The sequence below is a fragment of the Periplaneta americana genome, chromosome 14, assembly GCF_040183065.1.
Source record: "Periplaneta americana isolate PAMFEO1 chromosome 14, P.americana_PAMFEO1_priV1, whole genome shotgun sequence".
Classification (NCBI taxonomy): domain Eukaryota; kingdom Metazoa; phylum Arthropoda; class Insecta; order Blattodea; family Blattidae; genus Periplaneta; species Periplaneta americana.
Genome location: NC_091130.1, coordinates 26975437 through 26999644, shown reverse-complemented (window position 1 = coordinate 26999644; position 24208 = coordinate 26975437). Strand labels below are relative to the sequence as shown.

At 36.4% G+C, this 24208-nt stretch overlaps 1 protein-coding gene across 1 annotated transcript in view; it reads left to right on the top strand.

Annotated features, from left to right (window-relative positions):
• bma (SCY1-like protein bma) overlaps positions 1 to 24208 on the top strand; it is a 1113807-nt gene that overhangs the window by 869514 nt on the left and 220085 nt on the right. Inside the window, exon 9 of the mRNA XM_069846551.1 lies at positions 22869 to 23014. Coding sequence (XP_069702652.1) covers positions 22869 to 23014 — 146 coding nt within the window. The remainder of the gene's footprint in view (positions 1 to 22868; positions 23015 to 24208) is intronic.

Below are 24208 nucleotides of genomic sequence, written 5' to 3'. Positions count from 1 at the left end.
GTTGGTTGATTACGAGACTCGAGTTTCCGTAGTGTCTTTTTCTCTACCTATTTCATCGAGGCGCAACTATGCCATCCCCTTTTCTCTACCTGATGGGAACGGGGCGCAACTATGCCCACAAAACAGGGACCCTTTTTTATCTGCTGCATTTCATCTGACCGTGGGGCGCAACTGTGCCCTGCCCGTCTGGCCGCGAAACCAGGTGCCCCGGGTTCGATTCCCGGTCGGGGAAAGTTACCTGGTTGAGGTTTTTTTCCAGGGTTTTCCCTCAACCCAATATGAGCAAATGCTGGGTAACTTTCGGTGCTGGACCCCGGACTCATTTCACCGGCATTATCACCTTCATCTCATTCAGAAGCTAAATAACTTAAGATGTTGATAAAACGTCGCAAAATAATCTTCACGCACATACACTAGAATAGCCAAACAATACTCACCTTCATGTTGAATTAGTTGGAACTCTGAAAGACGCCGCTTGATGAACGAACTGCAGAGCCTAGACCCATAAATCTGTCCCAGTTTCACAAACATTAAACAAATAATTAAATTTGTTTACTTCTCGTTATAGGACGTGCAAAGAGAAAGTAATGTGACATAAGGAAAAGTTGATTGTGAGACTTGAGAAAATCCACTTTTTCTGCCTGTCTAATATTGGAGAATACAGTATCTGTTTTCAAAACTTGAAAGTGTAATACTAGGAGGAAGAAGAATAAAGTACAGTACATAAGATTTGCTGATATAGTCCGTATAGGTCAGTTTCTGTCAGATGCGTTTCCAATTCACTGTGGGCTAAAGCAAGGAGATGCACTATCACCTTTACTTTTTAACTTTGCTCTAGAGTATGCCATTAAGAAAGTCCAGGATAACAGAGAGGGTTTGGAATTGAATGGGTTACATCAGCTGCTTGTCTATGCGGATGACATGAATATGTTAGGAGAAAATCCACAAACGATTAGGGAAAATGCGGGAATTTTACTGGAAGCAAGTAAAGAAATAGGTTTGGAAGTAAATTCCGAAAAGACAAAGTATATGATTATGTCTCGTGACGAGAATATTGTACGAAATGGAAATATAAAAATTGGAAATTTATCCTTTGAAGAGGTGGAAAAATTCAAATACCTGGGAGCAACAGTAACAAATGTAAATGATACTCGGGAGGAAATTAAACACAGAATAATTATGGGAAATGCCAGTCATTATTCGGTTGAGAAGCTTTTATCATCCAGTCTGTTGTCAAAAAATTTGAAAGTTAGAATTTTGAATAATTTCAAGGGAGAAATTGTTCCGGGGCCGGGTATCGATCCCGGGACCTCTGGTTGAACGTACCAGCGCTCTGCCAACTGAGCTACCCGAGAACTCCACCCGACACCGTCTCAACTTTTCCCTTTATATCCACACAACTCGCGTGGGATGACGAAACGCCAGAGACCCACATCGAGTGCACACAAACTCTGTGTGACTTGAAATTGTGGTTTTCTGTTAACGTACACAGGAACGTATATATTATGCAAATCTAATCTTTCAGGTAAAGCTTCCTGTAAAGCAGATTTGAATAATTTCAAGGGAAAAAGTGTTCCGGGGCCGGGTATCGATCCCGGGACCTCTGGTTGAACGTACCAGCGCTCTGCCAACTGAGCTACCCGAGAACTCCACCCGACACCGTCTCAACTTTTCCCTTTATATCCACACAACTCGCGTGGGCTGACGAAACGCCAGAGACCCACATCGAGTGCACTCAAACTCTGTCTGACTTGAAATTGTGGTTTTCTGTTAACGTACACAGGAACGTATATATTATGCAAATCTAATCTTTCAGGTAAAGCTTCCTGTAAAGCAGATTTGAATAATTTCAAGGCAAAAATTGTTCCGGGGCCGGGTATCGAGTTATAATTTTATTTATAAAACAGTTATATTACCGGTTGTTCTTTATGGTTGTGAAACGTGGACTCTCACTTTGAGGGAGGAACATAGGTTAAGGGTGTTTGAGAATAAGGTGCTTAGAAAACTATTTGAGGCTAAGAGGGATGAAGTTACAGGAGAATGGAGTTACATAACACAGAACTGCACGCATTGTATTCTTCACCTGATATAATTAGGAACATTAAATCCAGGCGTTTGAGATGGGCAGGGCATGTAGCACGTATGGGCGAATCCAGAAATGCATATAGAATGTTAGTTGAGAGGCCTGAGGGAAAAAGACCTTTGGGGAGACCGAGACGTAGATGGGAAGATAATATTAAAATGGATTTAAGGGAGGTGGAATATGATGATAGAGACTGGATTAATCTTGCTCAGCATAGGGATCAATGGCGGGCTTATGTGAGGGCGGCAATGAACCTCCGGGTTCCTTAAAAGCCATAAGTAAGTAAGTAAGTAAGTAAATAAGCTGGCATATATCTCAGTATCATCTCCTCTCTTGCTAACAAAGCCATAACATTAGCAAATCTATAGCACTTAATTCTTCTTCCTCCTACTATCACATCTCCCATGTTCTGGAAACAGTTCTCCACTAAATCCTCCAAGTAGATGAACAGGATAGGTGATAAAGGGCATCCTTGACGTACTCCTTTCCCTACTTCGATTTATCCTGACATTTCTTCTCCTATCGTGACTTTGTATTAATTATAAATCTGTTTTTACAGTGTAATATTTTTCCTTGTAGAAAATAATAGAAAGCTGTCCAATGTTGCCATCATACTGAGGAACACTGAGTGCTTTGTACAACCTTGTCTTAGAGTGTTTAACATTTCTTCCAGGAAAAAAACAGCCCCGTAAGTGACCCTCGTGGGGGGATCGTTCTCTAATTGAATGATCTCGGCAGCGTAGCCTGTAATTCCTCGGCGTGTTAACAGGTTGCAGCACTGCAGGGGAGCCATAAAACAGTAGAGTGCTTGGATACTGCCCTACTTCCACTGCCGCCTTCAGCGGTATTAAGACTCCAATGTTAAAACGATTCCCTCCAAAAACCTTTCACGATTTCGTTTCCATGGTTACCGGGTATTATTTCCGCACCGTTTCTTTGAAGAAGTTAAATGGTCAATAAGTCTTATTAAAAAGCCGAGATTGTGTACACAAAAAATTAAAGAAACGAAGTTCTTACCTGTATGTAAGTTACCGTACGAATATAACATTAAATTTTAAATTCAAAATAAGAAATTTGTTTCAGAATTTACAGCTACATACAAATAATTAAATTTCTCCATTTAAATGCTGTATAGATACTGTATATTTTATCACAGGCCTGCATTAATTTGGGACACAGAATAATTTTATTTGTCATAATGATCAAATCGAAGACCCTGATTTCGACATTTGCGTATCAGGTACAGAATACGCACAATTCTATATTTAACACAAAACTGAGAGTTCACCATTACATAACTTAGAAATCTTCTCACCATTCGTGAGCTGCCACAAGGGACAAAGAGTACTATAATAATAATAATAATAATAATAATAATAATAATAATAATAATAATAATAATAATAATATAATAATAATAATAATAATAATAATCCGTGGCGCTACAGCCCGTGAAGGGCCTAAACCGAGCAGCCGGCTGCTGGCCTCACGCCCACATGCCGAAGCAGAGGTGGACGATCATCCAACCAGAATGGAGGTATCGTGTGGTTAGCACGATGATCCCCCCAGCCGTTATAGCTGGTATTCGCAACCGGATTTCGCTACCTATCGTAGCTCCCCAAGTGCATCACGATGCTGGGTGGGCACCGGTCCCATACACTGGCCGAAATTTCACGAGAAAATTTCTTTCCCCATGAGGACTCGAACCAGCGCGCATTCCGTAACGCGAGTCCTAGGCGGGATGCCTTAGACCGCGACGCCACGGCGCGGCGTTCAACTTGTAGCATATTTTTTTTAGTAGGTTATTTTACGACGCTTTATCAACAGCTCAGGTTATTTAGCGTCTGAATGAGATGAAGGTGATAATGCCGGTGAAATGAGTCCGGGGTCCAGCACCGAAAGTTATCCAGCATTTGCTCATATTGGATTGAGGGAAAACCCCGGAAAAAACCTCAACCAGGTAACTTGCCCCGACCGGGAATCGAACCCGGGCCACCTGGTTTCGCGGCTAGACGTGCTAACCCTTACTCCACAGGTGTGGACTTGTAGCATATTAAATTATATAAACATGTCGAATCATTTGACATGTTTTACCACTGTTGTTTAGTCAACTGCCCGAAGACAAGTCTCAACCTCCCAAATGATACCAACAAGGCACCACTTATGAGGCAACTAAGCCATGTGATAATGGGATATAGCCACCGGCGTAGCTCTGTCGGCTAAGGCGCTTGTCTGCCGATCCGGAGTTGCGTTCGGGCGCGGGTTTGATTCCCGCTTGGGCTGATTACCTGGTTGGGTTTTTCCGAGATTTTCCCCAACCGCACGGCAAATTTCAGGTAATCTATGGGCGAATCCTCGGCCTCATCTTGCCAAATACCATCTCGCTATCACCAATCCCATCGACACTAAATAACCTCGTAGTTGATACAGCGTCGTTAAATAACCAAGTAAAAAAAAGATAATGGGGTAGGGTGCCCAGTTCCTTTCCCCCTCCATTGCATACATCCCCGATTAGCTACATATTACACTAATCAGACTTCAAATGCAGAGTAACAATTGTTCTTCCTCTGACACATCGGTTTTACCATCTATCTATCTCTATTTTCAGGCTGTCATATTTTTTTTAATTGAGAGTACGTTCTAAGGGCTAGGAGCTCTAGATTTGGGCCGTGAGTAGATGACGGGATCTTATCTTTAGGGCACAGGAAGGATGGCTCACCTGCCAACGTCGGATTCACGAATGCCAACCGGGTCATTCGACTTCGATAATTATCGAATATAGAGCGTACAATGGGCCTTAGCGGTCCATCCCGGATTCAGTCCTCATGAAATCAATCAATCAAGTATACAGGGTGTTAAAAAAGTATTCAATACTTTAGGAGGTAATAGTATGCATCAAAACAAGAAAATAATGTCTAATAAACATGGGTCCTACGATACATACTTTCTGAGATCTGAACATTTGTTCATAGGAGGTGCTCAATGTGACGTCCATTCATGACAATGCATTTATCTGCCCTACAATACAGCAGACTACCAGATAATCATACCGTAGTTGACACCCCTGGCATGGAATACTGATACGTCGCAAGGAATACTGAAAACAAAAGTCCTATTACGGATAAGAGCGGGGTTCAGCAGAGATTGTGTTGTGAATTTTGGTAATCAGCATGTGTGGGCTAATGAAAATCCCCATGCAGTTGAAGAAACAAGGCATCAGCATCGATTCTCAATCAACTTATGGGCAGGCGTTCTTGATGATAGATTAATCGGGCCATACGTGCTACCACAGAGATTAACTCGAAATCGTTATCAGGACTTTCTTATTAACGTATTAAAACAAATTTCAAAAAGTGCGTGATTCCTTACGCCGATGGCCAGAGGAATGCATTGCCATGAATGGACGTCACATTGAACACCTCCTATGAACAAGGGTTCAGATCTCAGAAAGTATGTGTTGCGGGACCCATGTTTATTAGACATTATTTTCTTGTTTTGATGCACACTAGCACGTCCTAAAATATTAGATACTTTTTAGCACCCTGTATAATATGTGTTCAAATATTTAGGGTGTACTATAAGCAGGAACATGAATTGCTGCCAGAAAGTCAAAAAAAGAGGAAAGCGATGGCCAAGGAAGCTTTCAATAGAAGAAGGAGCATCTTCTGCGGACTTCTGAAAATATAACTAAGGAAGATAGGGGAAACCTGTGTAAAACGGCCACCTTAATTTTAAGTGTTACTTTACACAACTTTCGGTGTGCTTAAGAGTCTAAATTTAAAGGTGTGAGTTGTATATCATCCAAGGACAGTGATATGGCATTTTTTTAAATTTTGAAAAAATATATATTGTCGAAATTAAAATTTTTCAGAATATAATGGCCGTTTTACACTGGCATCTGTGTAATACGGCCCAGTGTATATTATGCTGGAAAAAAATGTGATAGAAAACATATTCAGTTGAAAAATACATATAGTTACACGATATTATTTATTATCGTGAAAGTGGAACATGTTAATCTAATTAACTAAGATCATATAATTGAAAAGAAAGCATTAATATGGTATCAATTATAACACGAATTAGGACATTTAAATTTAATAGTCTAGCGATACAAACCGCAGGTGAAATCATCGTCTGCTACAGGATCAAGTCCAGGAAACTCTTCATGAGCCCATTTCATGCACGACATACAGCGAGCCCATCCTTCACCACTAGCTGAAATGGAGTGGATATTTTCTTGACAAAATATGCATTCAGCATCTTCCTCTTCGTCTAAATTCTCTTCGCTACTTGTAATTTCAATGTTCTTAGCATTCTTCTTTTCCAAAATTATTTTATGATACATGTTTCTTTTTCTAACTATTTTCTTGAACCTGGCTGCTTCAGCTTTGTCTTTTAGTTTTTCAGCACATGGCATCTATATTCCTTTCTTCGACTCGCCGACTCAGATTGGTTCTAGACAAATCATACATTTTGCTTGCCTTTGTAGTTCTCATTTTATTTTCCTGAACAGCTTTAATGGCTTCCCTCATATTTACCCTGCTCCAAGAATTTCTATCAGTGTTCTTAATACGTCTACTTACAGCCTAGTTGATACTGGATAAGAAACCGAATTACTTGTAGAAGTTCTAGTGTTTCAATGTATTACGTCAGAGATATCAGAGTAAAACCATCAAGCACGATGTAAAACGGCCAAGCACTGTGTAAAACGGCCACCGTGCATGGCCGTTTTACACCGAACATATGCATCTAAACAAACAAGCTTGTAGCATAACACCGCCATCTTGAAGTAGTCTCGAACACATGCATGTTGAACTTTATAACCTCTATTATATCAAGCAGTAAATAAACATTTCACGTTATGTATATTATGTATGAAATTATATCAAATAATAAGTAGATACCTTAGATCAGAACCTCCAAAAACAGTTATCACATCGAAATAATCATAAATTGTGAAGACAGCCATCCACGAATTTACAGACCACTTTCAGAAGCAGTTCTGACGTAGTGCACTACATAATCGGTAATATGGCAATGCTGCTAAAGGTATGCTTACACATGGCCGTTTTACCCAGGTAGGCCGCTTTACACTGGTCTCCCCTACTATTGAAGTGCTTTGTGTGGAGTGTGGTATTGTGTGGGGTAAAAGCATGGACATTACGACAAAGTGAAGAGAAGCGAGTAGAAGCATTCGAAATGTGGGTATCGAGAAGGATGGAGCGTGTGAAGTGGACAGACAGAATAAGAAATGAAGCTGTGTTGAAAAGAGTGGGTGAAGAAAGAATGATGCTGAAGGTGATCAGGATGAGGAAAAGGAATTGGTTGGGTCACTGGCCGAGAAGAAACTGCCTACTGAAGGATGCATTGGAAAGAATGGTGACCGGGAGAAGAGTTCGGGGCAGAAGAAGATATTAAATGATAGACGACATTAAGATATATGGATCATATGCGGGAACAAAGAAGAAGGCAGAAAACATTAAATATTGGAGAATACTGGGTTTGCAGTGAAAGACCTGCCATTGAGCAGAACACTATGAATGAATGTGAGTACATGCATGGCTGTCATAGTGCATTTGTTTTAGGCTAAAGTAAGTGTGTGAAAATGTGCGTGCGTATATGAGGTTGTGTACGGATGAGTGAGGATAATGAGAATATGTGAGAAGTTGTGAATTTGTACGTGATTGTGTCTTAATGTTGGTGCGTTTATGGGTATATGCGTATCTGAGATTATGTGTGAGGAATTTATGAGTATGAATACGTGAATATTTTTGTAGGTGTGTGTTTAGTTACGTAAGCGTGTGTATATGTCGTCCTATGTGGACGTATGTGTGTGAAAGAAAGAATTTGTGTATGAAAATTTGAGTTACATTGTATGAGTGAGGAAGTGTTATATAAATTCACACGATTTAAGAAATAATGGACACAATAAGAAGTCGCTTGATAGAGTTTTGTGGATTTTCTAATTTTTTATTAACTACGAGTTATTTGAAACGAAATATGAATCAAATTCCGTCATTCTGGAACTACAAGGAATTGTCTGTGTGGGAGGATGCCAGTCTATATCGTCCTTTGTGCATATGAGTATGCCGTCTTCGCAGTTTGACGTCACAGTTTGGAGTCACAACTTGAAGTTTCCTCATCGCCGTAGGTTGTTATTGCAAACATCGGAGTATAGAATGTTTTCATAATTGAAGCTTCACAGAAACCGGGGAACAAAATATTTCAGGCCAGATATCTGGTCTCTCACATAACATTCCACTACAGTATAGTGGCTGTTTGACGACGCTCTTCCAAGTTTAGGCGGCCATTCGTGGCTCTCTGAGCTGACGGTTTCTTACCGGTAAGACTGTGGTACCATACATGCAACAGAGGATGGAATCTAGGTGTATTCTATAGAATGGTAAATATATATATATATTTATTTACTTATTTATTTATTTATTTATTTATTTATTTACTTGTTTGCTTATTTATTTATTTACTTACTTATTTATTTACTTATTTATTTACATATTTATTTATTTACTTGTTTATTTACTTATTTACTTATTTATTTTATTTATTTACTTGTTTGCTTATTTATTTATTTATTTACTTATTCATTTATTTACTTATTTATTTACATATTTATTTATTTACTTGTTTATTTACTTATTTACTTATTTATTTATTTATTTATTTATTTATTTATTTATTTATTTATTTATTTATTTACTTATTTATTTATTTATTTATTTATTTATTTATTTATTTATTTATTTTGCTCACCTATTTGAAACAATAAGTTATTATGTAAAATAAGACCTAAAAATTGCAATTAAATCGTGAAAAGGAGCAGATAAATAAGGTTTAAAGTCTTAATGGTCATTACGATTGGTTTAAACATGCACTAAAACCAGACGTAAGTGCAATTTTAACCAATAAATTATTGAGATTTACGATAAATTAAGTAGTTTAGGAAATTGTATATTTATTATGTATAACTACTTTTGTATATAGATCTTTTTGTTAAATTATTAAGTTTTGTACTTTTGTGAACTAATATCAATAAATCTATCTATCTTATTTATTTATTTATTTATTTATTTATTTATTTATTTATTTATTTATTTATTTATTTATTTATTTATTTATTTATTTATTCATTTATTGCATTGTGTGATTATGTATCGCTTGTCGTGAACATATTCAGAAAAAAATTACTTTTTCATGTTCTCTCTCTTTTATTTTATTGCTGAAACTCATGTTTACAGTACCATGCTCTTTCAACTACGGTTCTTAATAAATATTTTTTTTTTTTTTGTGTAATAGAAAATAATATTTGATCATTTTTCTAAAATGAATTATCAGGCCATCTATCAAAGGTAGAGAAGTGGTCTTGCATCATATTGTAGATAAGACATGCACAAAAAATTTCATCACAGAATGTTGGATAGTTTTTGAGTTATGTGAGAAACGAATCATCACTGCACAGTGAACTATATTTTGAAAAAAAAAAATTATGTAAATAATTTTTTTAAACCGTAAAAATATTTTTTTCAAATAGCAGAAGGACAGTGTTTTACACATACCAATTTTAACTTTTGTACAAGATACAGTAATGGAGGAAAAAAATGTTGAATATTTCCAAAATTTTGTTGTTGTAAGTTGTACCTAACCCCTTAAGTCCAGGATTTTGGGTACTTACAACATAAGCAAAAAATAATTTTTGATTGTCATTTCTGTGTTATATGGATACATTATTATCACATCTATGGCATCACAATGCTAATAAAGTCATTAACCGTAAACTGGGGTTACTTTCAACACAGAGGAAACTTTGAACATTTTTTCAGAAAATCATATTTAGGTTTCTACGTGCTGCACTTGTTATAGATGGAGGTAAATTATCATAAAATCATTCTCATACCAAATTTACCTCCATCTATAACAAGTGCAGCATGTAGAAACCTAAATATGATTTTCTGAAAAAAAAATGTTCAAAGTTTCCTCTGTGTTCAAAGCAACCCCAGTTTACGGTATTGAATATGAGCAAAACAGGACAATTCTTTAATCTCTTCTCAAATTTACTATTTTTGGGCTATGGCCTTTCGGGAAAAGAGCAATTAAATTATATTGTATTATTTTGAAAATAGACCTACATTATTATTATTATTATTATTATTATTATTATTATTATTATTATTACTACTACCTTACATTGCATTAATTTACAGTTGCATTACATTGCATTATTTTATAAATGTTACAATTCACAATTTCTGTCCATATATTATTATCAGGCAGTACATCTCGCTTGACGATATGTATCAGAGGAAGAACAATTATTTGTGTACATCTGAAGTCTGATTAGTGTCATATGTAGCTAGTCAGCGACATATGCACTGGAGGGGGAAAGTAACTGGCTACCTTACCCCATTATCTCACGGCTTAGTTACCTCATGAGTGGTGTCTTATTGGTATCACTTGTGGGGTCCAGACCTGTCTTCAGACAGTTCACTGAACAACAATAACGTAGCACCAGTGAGAAGTCTTCATGGGAGATCCTTGGACGATTGCAGATACTGCAACGAGATTGAAACCTTAGCACACTTCCTAGGATCCTGTCAGGATGGAGAACTCCTGAGAAATTCACGCCATCATAACATCCGAAAACTAACAGCACAAGCCCTTTTAAAAAGATCCTTCGAGGTCCATGAAGAGATGCACTGCGTTGCGTCTGAAGGCGGCGGAATTAGAAGAGCGGACATCGTAGCTATAGACAAGACTAATGGTAAAGGCTTTATACTGGACCCAGCTGTTAGATTTGAGATGAGCCAGACCCAACCATCTGAGGTCAACAAAGAGAAACAACAAATTTATGAGCCTACTATTCTGTATTTTCGAGAAAAATATCAGATGGAAGGCACCTGGGAAGTACATGGTTTAATGATCGGAGCGAGGGGCACCATCCCACGATCAACTGTAAACACTATCAAAACATTTGGAATCCATGACATCATTCCAAAAATAATTACTTCTAGCATTAAAGGGTCTGTGGCGATTCTGAAAAATCATTTTATGCTCGACCATGCCGAAACGTAGTAATTATACACCTGGTAGCAGACCTTTAATGCATGTCATTAAAGTACACCTACTCATTAAAGGTCAGGTCTTTCAGCCAATGACGACTCAGGTTACAACTGTTCAGCCAATAACAGGTCAGCTTTCTACCGTTATAAAACCGCAAGTATCGATTATTCTCGGATATGCAATCGAAAGAGAATTAGCGAAAACTCACGGAGGCTGGAAATCCAATACTGTCGCAGAAGGTTATGTTCTGTTACTATAATAATTAGCGTTAATTGTAAATAATATTCAAATAAATTCAATTTGTCATCTCGTTTTTCAATGTCTAATTTAATTTCAATGTTATCTCTGTAGGTTCTTATGGCCTAGCAAGGTCAATGTGGACATCTGTTCCTCGGAAAAAAATCAATACTTTCGCGTCTGCGCACATCTCACAACATACGGAACATTGCTGAAGGTCAGATACAATTAAAATTAATAATATCAAGTTAGAAATATGGTCGAGCATAAAAAGTCGTATGAAACTCACCTATAATGGTAATAAAGAAGCTCGTATGAAAATTATGAAACTCGCTTGCGCTCGTTTCATAAATATCCATACTCATTTCTTAATTACCTTCATTATAGGCTCGTTGCATAATGTACTATATACGGAATATCATAATCCCCCCCCTCTTTCTGTCCGTTAGTGTGTGATTATACAATATATGTACAAATTTATTATTTCTTAAATTTAAGCTCCTAGTTCACATTTCAATTTGACTCCTCTAGTTTACTGTAATCGTTATTATTCTTATATGTGTGTTATTCTGTGTTTTTGGCAACCCAGGATGCCTGGGTAGACTATTTCTTGGAAATAAATTATAAATTGTATTATTTAACAATTACATTGTATTACATTACATTACATAACAATCGTATTACATTATATCACATTAAATACTATTCCGTCAGATTTACAATGCCGTCCATTCTGTACATAACGTTACAATTGTATTACATTTTGTCAGTGATCAAGTGAGCAATTCGCTATCTCATTGAGCTTGTTTTTTTACCGTATAATGTGTCACAGTATTCCCTATACATGACGTCTGTTGGAACATTTGACTCCCACATCAAGTACACGTCATGTTGTTCCTACCACTTAACGGCAGTAGGGGGAACCCCCGCAGGTCCAATATCATTTGGGACAATCATCAGTCTGGCCTTTCAGCACTATAATATCAAAGAGGTCAGCCAGAACATCAGGGCTGCTGTCTGCTAGGCAACCCTAAGCTCTGGCTACCAGAACCTTTCCTGTAGCAATGAAAAAATGTAGTATTTTACTATGATTGCAAGTAACTGTAATGCTTAATGATAATAATTAAAATAATATTATCTAATTATGTATATAGTGTAATTACATATTATGGACGTGAAGTTGTCTCTACGTACTTAGTTCAAAAGTGTCATAATTTTTTTCCTTTGTTTGCTGATACAGTCAATACATACCTTATTTTTACAAAGTTCTCCTGACTTTAGAAGTTTCTACCAATTATATCTCCACAGCCACTAACAACTTCGCTTTTTCTCTCTCCTACGCTACCACCATCTTCACCTCCATAGTTTCTAACGCAACAACTTTCACCAGTATCACGTTTACCTCAGTCACCAACACCTTCATCTTCATCACAAATAATATACTTACACCTTCACCACCATCATCAACCCCATCTCCACTTTAAATAATAACATCTCCACCTTCATAATCACTAACACGAAGATCTCCAGTATAAATAGTACGATACCTCTACCTTCATCAACATTATCAACCTAATTTTCACATTAAATAATACCATATATCTATCTTCATCATTAGCAACACATCTCCACTTCAAATAATATCGTAACTCTATCTTCATCAACACCAATACCATCTCCAATTTAAATAATATCGTAACTCTATCTTCATCAACACCAATACCATCTCCACTTTAAATAATATCGTAACTCAATCTTCATCAACACCAATACCAGCTCCACTTTAAATAATATCGTAACTCAGTCTTCATCAACATCAATGCCATCTCCGCTTTAAATAATAACGTAACTCTATCTTCATCAACACCAATACCACCTCCACTTTAAATAATGCTGTAACTCAATCTTTTTCAACACCAATAACATCTCCACTTTAAATAAATATCATCACCAAGAGCATATATATTTTATATAGTGCCATACCTCCATCTTCATAAGTACCAACACAATCTCCACTTTAAATATCAGATCTCTAACTTCATCATCACCAACACTTTTAATAATATCATATCTCCAACTTCAACGTTACCAACACCATTTCCACTTTATTACCATACGGCCTTCACCATCACTAACACAGCTCCACTTTAAATAATATCATAATATCAAATAATATCATAATATCAAATCTCTATCTTCATTATCAAATCTCTATCTTCAAATCATAATATCAAATAATATCATAATAATCAATTCTCTATCTTCATTATCACCAACACTTTTAATAATACCATATCTCCATCTTCAACATTACCAACACCATTTCCACTTTATTACCATACGGCCTTCACCATCACTAACACAGCTCCACTTTAAATAATAGCATACCTCTACATTCATCACGAATATCGTGTTCAATTTTAACAATAACGTACTTCCATCTTCATCATTACCAACACCATTTCCACTTTAATGCCATACGGCCTTCATCATCACTAACACAGTTCCACTTTAAATAATATCATACCTCCATATTCTTCATCACGAATATCGTGTTCAATTTTAACAGTACCATACTCCCATCTTCATCATTACCAACACCATTTTCACTTTAATACCATACGGCCTTCATCACCACTAACACAGCTCCACTTTAAATTATATCATACCTCCATCTGCATCATCACCAATATCGTGTTCACTTTTAATAATATCATACCTCCATCTTCATCATTACCAATACCATTTCCAATACCATTTCCAATTTAATACCATACGGCCTTCATCGTCACTAACACAGCTCCACTTTAAATAATATTATACCTCCATCTTCATCATTACCAGTATCGTGTGCACTTTTAATAATACCATACCTCCATCTTCCTCATTACCAACACCATTTCCACTTTAATACCATACTGTCTTCATCATCACTAACATAGCTCCACTTTAAATAATACCATACCACCGTCTTCATCATCACCAATATTGTGTTCACTTTTAATAATACCATACCTACATCTTCATCATCACCAACACCATATCCACTTTAATACCATACGGTCTTCATCATCACTAACATAGCTCCACTTTAAATAATACCATACCACTGTCTTCATCATCACCAATATCGTGTTCACTTTTAATAATACCATACCTCCATCTTCATCATCACCAACACCATATCCACTTTAATACCATACGATCTTCATCATCACTAACATAGCTCCACTTTAAGTAATATCATACCTCCATCTTCATCATCACCAATATCGTGTTCACTTTTAATAATATCATACCTCCATCTTCATCATCACCAACACCATATCCACTTTAATACCATACGGTCTTCATCATCACTAATACAGCTCCACTTTAAGTAATATCATACCTCCATCTTCATCATCACCAATATCGTGTTCACTTTTAATAATATCATACCTCCATCTTCATCATCACCAACACCATATCCACTTTAATACCATACGGTCTTCATCATCACTAATACAGCTCCACTTTAAGTAATATCATACCTCCATCTTCATCATCACCAATATCGTGTTCACTTTTAATAATATCATACCTCCATCTTCATCATCACCAACACCATATCCACTTTAATACCATACGGTCTTCATCATCACTAATACAGCTCCACTTTAAGTAATATCATACCTCCATCTTCATCATCACCAATATCATGTTCACTTTTAATAATATCATACCTCCATCTTCATCATTACCAACACCATTTCCACTTGAGTACTATACGACCTTCATCACCACTAATACAGCTCCACTTTAAATAATATCACACCTCCATCATCTTCATTACCAACATCATTTCCACCTTACCATACGCTCTTCTTCACCATCACTAGACTTGTAATGTTGGGGACCGATCGGATGCGTTACGGTGGTTTCAAGTTTGCCAGTTCACTCCTCAGTACTCTAGCATGCTGTGTAAACAGTGTACCTGTTGAATACTCCGTTCGTCAGTGACTACTGTAGCATGCGTAAACAGTATACCTGCTGAATAATAATCCCGAAGGTTAAAGGTTCTCAGGCGCATATTTTTGCAGCGGAATTTGGTGAGTGTTTTGAAGTGAATGACGGGAACATTATATCTAAATTATGTAATACAAACATACGATAACACCATTATATCAATCAGCACAGATTTCAACAGTCATCGTCTTACAGGAACAATATAATTTTACCCCATCATCATTATCTTCATCGGAATCTCACCGGCAGCATTTCCAATACCATCCTCGCACACATATTAGACGTGAAGACAATGGCTGTAGATCTTAGTAAATATTTCCAGTGATAGTGATAGATTTATTGATATTAGTTCACAAAAGTACAAAACTTAATAATTTAACAAAAAGATCTATATACAAAAGTAGTTATACATGATAAATATACAATTTCCTAAACTACTTAATTTATCGCAAATCTCAATAATTTATTGGTTCAAACTTGCAATGACGTCTGGTTTTAATGCATGTTTAAACCAATCCTAATAACCATTAAGACTTTAAACCTTATTTCTCTGCTCCTTTTCACAATTTACTACCATGAATATTTTAATACTTTTTAAAATTTAACTCTATAATAAACAAGTGTACATCAATCTTTCCTGTTGCTCTATTTATCCTATGTTTATGTTTAATTTTTAGGTCTTATTTTAAATAATAACTTGTAATTTCAAATAGGTGAGCAGATGTCGACATACTGTAAAGTCATGAGCCTGAAATAGCTGAATCGGTACATTCAATATGTAGGTTAATCTTTACTCTTGCACTATTTTCTTGTCAGCAGAATCGTTTGCGTAACTTCTATGAAGACTACCGCATACATGTTTAAACACAAACTTGACAAGTTGCTTACATAATCAACCTCAATTCAGTTTCATCATTGTATCGCATGCACTCATTTTCGATTCATTGGTATTATGACTAATAAATTTATTATAAATGCATTCTTATTGAAATAAAATATAGTAGTTAACCAATTTATAAAGTCAAATTATCTTCTGAACCTTTACTAATTAATATAGCTATCGGAATACATTAATAACTTCATTAATTCTCTATTTTCAATATTTTTTTTATTATTATTTTAAAACCTTGACGTTATTCTACCTTATTTTCAAAAACTGTCTTCTTATCTTATTTAGTTAATAATTAGTTTTTGTAAATATTTCCAGTGATAATGCTGCTTTTAATCCACTACAACTGTAGCACTTAAATCGCATCACCCGGTATACTCATACTACATGTGATGATAATGGAGCGGCCCTGGTGGTCTGGAAGTGGCACATTACAATAATGCGTCCGCCGCGGATACTGTTCTCTCCCTCCGTACAATCGGCGTCATAGGTTCCAGCCGGTCTGTTTGTGCGTCATACACCCCACAGCACAACCCCGAACTGGCATGGCTGTGGTTTGCGGGTCGAGATCAGTACATTTAAACAGGGATTTAATAATTTATTACTGTAGTGGCATCTTGAACGACTTGCGTAATCTGTTTTAATTCTTCGATCATCGAACAAGATAACTTAATTACTTACTCACTTATTTACTTACTTACAAATGCCTTTTAAGGAACCCGGAGGTTCATTGCCGCCCTCGCATAAGCCCGCCATCGGTCCCTATCCTGAGCAAGATTAATCCAGTCCCTACCTTCATATCCCAAACCCTCTAATCTATTTGTCTATTATCCTCCCACCTACGCCTTGGCCTCCCCAAAGGTCTTTTTCCCTCCGGCCTCCCAACTAACACTCTACAGGCATTTCTAGATTCACTCATACGTGCTACATGCCCGGCCATTTCAAACGTCTGGATTTTATGTTCCTAATTATGTTAGGTGATCAGCTGCTTGTCTATGCGGATGACGTGAATATGTTAGGAGAAAATCCACAAACCATTAGGGAAAACACGGGAATTTTACTGGAAGCAAGTAAAGAGATAGGTTTGGAAGTAAATCCCGAAAAGACAAAGTATATGATTATGTCTCGTGACCAGAATATTGTACGAAATGGAAATATAAAAATTGGAAATTTATCTTTTGAAGAGGTGGAGAAGTTCAAATATCTGGGAGCAACAGTAACAAATATAAATGATACTCGGGAGAAAATTAAATATAGACTAAATATGGGAAATGCCTGTTATTATTCGGTTGAGAAGCTTTTATCATCCAGTCTGCTGTCAAAAAATCTGAAAGTTAGAATTTATAAAACAGTTATATTACCGGTTGTTCTTTATGGTTGTGAAACTTGGACTCTCACTTTGAGAGAGGAACAAAGATTAAGGATGTTTGAAAATAAGGTGCTTATGAAAGTAATTGGGGCTAAGATGGATGAAGTTACAGGAGAATGGAGAAAGTTACACAACACAGAACTGTATGCTTTGTATTTTTCACCTGACATAATTAGGAACATTAAATCCAGACGTTTGAGATGGGCAGGGCATGTAGCACGTATGGGGGAATCCAGAAATGCATATAGAGTGTTAATTGGGAGGCCGGAGGGAAAAAGACTTTTGGGGAGGCCGAGACGTAGATGGGAAGATAATATTAAAATGGATTTGAGGGAGGTGGGATAAGATGATAGAGAATGGATTAATCTTGCTCAGCATAGGGACCAATGGCGGGTTTATGTGAGGGCGGCAAAGAACCTCCGGGTTCCTTAAAAGCCAGTAAGTAAGTAATTATGTTAGGTGAAGAATACAAAGGGTGCAGTTCTGTGTTGTGTGGCTTTTTCCATTCTCCTGAAATTTCATCCCTCTTAGCCCCAAATATTTTTCTAACCACATTACTCTCGAATACCCTTAATCTCCGTTCCTCTCTCAAAGTGAGAGTCCAAGTTTCACAACCATAAAGAACAACTGGTAATATAACGGACTGTTTTATAAATTCTATTTTTCGAGACTATACTAGATGATAAAAGCTTCTCAACCGTATAATAACAGGCATTTCCCATATTTATTTTGCGTTTAATTTCCTCTCGATTGTCATTTATATTTGTTACTGTTGCTCCAAGGTACTTGAATTTTTTCACCTTTTCAAAGGATTAATTTACTTTGTTTTTATTTCTATTTCGTAGTATGTCAGTAGAAATAAATCCATTATATAAATAAATCAAGTATAATATCGAATAAAACCTGCTATGATAGCAAATGGAATTATCTGGCATTCGGAAAAAAACTCACGACGTAATATGCCCAAGAGGAACTCGAACTCGTCAGAACGCAGGATTCTCGCTAATCCTAGATTACGCCGGACTTCCATTTTAATATTAAAAATGTATTTACTCTAAAATTATTAAACCAATTTTAATATCGAAAGACTTTTTCTGTAACTGGCAATCATAGCTGAAATAAAGTACAATTCGGGAAAATAGTATTTCAAACTAGCCGTAACCGTGCGCTCCGCTACACCCGTTAGAAATAAATATAAAGTAATTACATAATTAAAATAGGACATTTGATCCAGGGAACATTCGTGTTTGATAGAAAATAAATCGTTTATTATGTTACTTAATTTAAATTGTATTAAAAAAATTAAAATGCGATAATTTTGGTCCAGAGACCACCCATTTGGTCATAAAAATTATTTTAGGAAATACAGGAAACGAATGCCTATCAAGTTTTCTGTGCATAATCTTACCTGTCCTCGATTCACTCAGAAGTTACTGTAATAACATTATAGCATTATGTCCATCTAGATAAACTACACTTTCCAATGGTGAATTAATAATTAATTATACAAATCGGTTAATTTAGCTTCCGATATTACTTCATACCAACACAGAAACATTGTCTGTAGGCTGCCGTATGTTTCATAGCTTTCGATTTTTGTTGTCCAAGGCCCCTTATAGACGAAGTCATTTGTTTTTTATTTCATTACACCGCCTTAGATGGCGTTGTTATTGTAATTTTGAAACTCATTTATCTCATTAAATATCAGTCCTGTCAAAATTTTGCATGGAATAAAACTTATCGGGAATTATTTTTAAAGAAACTTTTGTTATGTAATATTTTTCATGAAAACTAATAATAAGGGAGATATTTCGATTTATTTAATTCAAGCCCCCTTATAACCCCCTTTTAAATTAAAAAATACTTTGAATGTCATATAGCCTAAATTCTAAGTTACAACGAACTTAATTTATATTCCAATTTTCATATAAATTCATTCAGCCATTATCGCGTGAAAGGTAACAAACATCCAGACAGACAGACAGACAAACAAAAATTTCAAAAAAGCGATTTTCGGTTTCGGAGCGGTTAATTATATATGTTAGTACCAATTATTTTTTGGAAAATCGAAAATTACCAGAAAAATTTCGGCTACAGATTTATCATTAGTATAGATGAAAAAATAATTTGTTAGATGTATCGCCCGCCACGTAGAAAGAATATTGTTTGTGTAACATAACAAGATATTAGAGCATCGTTGTGCCATGTTGTGAATCTGTTGCTAAGCGACGAATCAGAGAGCAGTTAAGTGTTGCAGGATAGCTGGCAATTAGGGCATAATAAGGTATTTTACAGCCACAACAAATTAGAGCATCAAGTTACGTGTGATAGCTTTGGAGGAGAGTTTTCTGTGCAAACATCGCTGTGGAGACGCTGTAAGATTAGCACTCAGACTGCTAAGGCTTCCAACTTCGCAAGATAGAGATTATAATACGAGTTTCTTAGAATGAAGCTCCCGTGAACCGCAGAACATACCGAAGAAGCCTCACAAGCATTCTTGGCTCCAACTAGAAACAACAAATACGGAAGATGTTTTTAATCAAGGGCAAAGGGAGGAGAATGCAGACTTCTCCTTCGCTTCAGGGTTCTCTTACCCATATCATCTAACTCTCCCTGTTTTCTCTGAATAACTCTTTATTCTTTTTTTTTTCGTATGTTCTTACTTTTATTTTCTAGTTCTCTTAATATTTATCTCAATGATTTCTTCATCTCATCCTCAGTATTCTCGTCTTATAATTTCTTACACATTTTCCCCTCAGATACATCTTCCTACTATTATTTTCTCGCTCTTAATTTTTTTTTCTAAATTTTTTATTCCTATCTCTTAATTCTTCTATTCCTTTTAACTTCTTTGTCTTTTATTCTAAGTCATCCCCTTTTCGTCTTAATCTCCTTTCTTCATAACATATTTTCGTTTTTCTTAACGCTTTTCCATATCTCCCAACACTTGCTCTTTTCTCCTAACACTTGTTATTTTCTCCTAACACTTCCTAACACTTGTTACTTTCTCCTAACACTTGTTCTTTTCTCCTAACACTTGTTCTTTTCTCCTAACACTTGTTCTTTTCTCCTAACACTTGTTCTTTTCTCCTAACACCTGTTCTTTTCTCCTAACACTTGTTTTTTATTCTAACAATTGTTCTTTTCTCCTGACACTTGTTCTTTTCTCCTGACACTTGTTCTTTTCTCCAAACACTTGTTCTTTTCTTCTAACACTTGTTCTTTTCACCTAACACTTGTTCTTTTCTCCTAACAGTTGTTCTTTTCTCCTAACACTTGTTTTTTTCTCCTGACACTTGTTCTTTTCTCCTAACACTTGTTCTTTTTTCCTAACACTTGTTCTCTTAGAATTCTTATTCTTTTCTCCTAACACTTGTTTTTTATTCTAACAATTGTTCTTTTCTCCTGACACTTGTTCTTTTCTCCTGACACTTGTTCTTTTCTCCTAACACTTGTTCTTTTCTCTCAACACTTGTTCTTTTCTCCTAATACTTGTTCTTTTCTCCTAACACTTGTTCTTTTCTCCTAACACTTGTTATTTTCTCTTAACACTTGTTCTTTTCTCCTAACACTTGTTTTTTTCTCCTAACACTTGTTTTTTCTCCTAACACTTGTTCTTTTCTCCTAACACTTGTTTGTTTCTCCCGACACTTGTTCTTCACTCCTAACACTTGTTCTTTTCTCCGAGCACTTGTTCTTTTCTCCTAACACTTGTTCTTTTCTCCTAACACTTGTTCTTTTCTCCTAACACTTGTTTGTTTCTCCCGACACTTGTTCTTCACTCCTAACACTTGTTCTTTTCTCCGAGCACTTGTTCTTTTCTCCTAACACTTGTTCTTTTCTCCTAACACTTGTTCTTTTCTCCTAACACTTGTTCTTTTCTCCTAACACTTGTTCTTTTCTCTTATCACTTGTTCTTTTCTCCTAACACTTGTTCTTTTCTCCTAATACTTGTTCTTTTCTCCTAATACTTGTTCTTTTCTCCTAACACTTGTTCTTTTCTCCTAACAGTTGTTCTTTTCTCCTAACACTTGTTCTTTTCTCCTAACACTTATTCTTTTCTCCTAACACTTGTTCTTTTCTCCTAACACTTGTTCTTTTCTCCTAACACTTGTTCTTTTCTCCTAACACTTGTTGTTTTCTCCTAACACTTGTTCTTTTCTCCTAACACTTGTTCTTTTCTCCTAACACTTGTTCTTTTCTCCTAACACTTGTTCTTTTCTCCTAACACTTGTTCTTTTCTCCTAACACTTGTTCTTTTCTCCTAATACTTGTTCTTTTCTCCTAACACTTGTTCTTTTCTCCTAACACTTGTTTTTTTCTCCTAATACTTGTTCTTTTCTCCTAACACTTGTTATTTTCTCCTAACACTTGTTCTTTTCTCCTAACACTTGTTCTTTTCTCCTAACACTTGTTCTTGTCTCCTAACACTTGTTCTTTTCTCCTGACACTTGTTCTTTTCTTCTGACACTTGTTTTCTTCTCCTAACACTTGTTCTTTTCTCCTAACACTTGTTCTTTTCTTCTAACACTTGTTCTTTTCTCCTAACATTTGTTCTTTCCTCCTAACACTTGTTCTTTCCTCCTAACACTTGTTCTTTTCTCCTAACACTTGTTCTCTTATAATTCTTATTCTTTTCTCCTAACACTTTTTCTCTTATAATTCTTATTCTTTTCTCCTAACACTTTTTCTCTTATAATTCTTCTTCTTTTCTCCTAACACCTTTCCTTTCTTCCTACCAATTGTTATTCTCTGCTAAAACTTGTGCTTTTCTCATACCACATGTCCGTTTCTCTTAGCACTTACTATTTTCTCCAAACACTTTCTCTTTTCTTCTAACACCTGTCCTTTTCTCTTGACACTTGTCCTTTGTCTGTCTGTCTGTCTGTCTGTCTGTCTTGTCTATCCATCCTCATTGTATGAAACTGTTTATTATTTATATTCCCCAGTAGCATTTCTGTGAAGATAAAAACGTTATAAACTGATGTGTAACATGACTTTCAATAACATAACACGTATACGTTGCTGAATGTACAAAACATATTGATATAATAAAGGTCTATGTTACCCGTCCAACAGTAAATTTATGAATTACCATGTAACATGGTATATCCTACTGCACAGTTAACAGATAGTGACATAGTCCGTTATTCGGGTCAACTCTTCAATTATGTTTCTAAACCTGATCTCCGTGTATGTTGCAGAAACTGTGGTTCCAGCACGTTTGGCCTTGTCTGCAGCAAGAGATGAAGACTCAGGAGGTGCTGGCAGCCGTCCTACAGCCCATCATATTCCTGGTGCAAGAGTGCACCATCGAGGAATACGAGTCCATCATCCTGCCTTCCTTCCGGTGAGTCTATTGCACCACCCCATAAGCTTATACTGTATTTCTTCGAATGTTGAACATGCTTGGGAAAGAGCTGGTTACCAGAGCAATGATAAATAGATAGCTGCAGAATAGGGCTTAGAACCGGTTTATATTCGACCGGTCATAGGACAGCCGTCAAGGCCGAGTATCTGACCGAATGTTCGAACTTGAAGCGGTTACTCCTAATGTTTCACTGGCTAGACAGAACACTAGGCGCACTTCATCACATACCAACACTCTCATTCTCTAAGTACACAAACGGAGTTAACAATTAACTCTCAACACAAGTATCTGACGTTGACTACACAATATTGATTTATAGATGGACAGATTATATTTTATTTCGCCTTTATTTTTACTGTTACAACAACATAGGGTCCACACCAGTGGAGTAACGGTCAGCGCGTCTGGCCGCGAAACCAGGTGGCCCGGGTTCGAATCCCGGTCCTGGCAAGTTACCTGGTTGAGGTTTTTTTCCGGAGTTTTCCCTCAACCCAATACGAGCAAATGTTGGGTAACTTTCGGTGCTGGACCCCGGACTCATTTCACCGGCATTATCACCTTCATTTCATTCGGACGCTAAATGACCTAGATGTTGATACAGCGTCGTAAAATAACCCAATAAAATAAATAAAAAAAACAACATAGGAAATTACGTCACAAAGTACCACACTTAATACAGGGTGCGTCAGAAAGAACGGATGGAATTCACATGGCAAGAAAATTGTAAAGATTCATCAAATCAAAAATTTATTGTTATCAACATATTCACCAATACATGCAGTTTATTTATGGAAAACAACATTATCCATATAATGTCCTTGGCTTTCAATACAGGCATCGAGGCGTTTTCTGATGTTCGCCATCACTTTCACAGTCATAGCTGGTGCAATTGCCACGATTTCTTCACGAATCGCTGTCTTCAGTTCGTCCAGTGTATGTGATCGATGTTTACAAACTTACGCCTTCAAATGGTCCCAAAGAAAGAAGTCGCAAGGCGCGAGATCTTACCGTAGCCTCGGACAATCTCAGTGCAATAGAATTTCGTCCAGGTGATTTCTTCTTTAATGTTGAACCTGTGATACGAAATGAAGCCACCCACCGCAAAATTGTATTCCGAGTTGGAATCCTAGCGTGACATCCGATGTCGAAATGAGTCCTGAGTGGCGATCACAG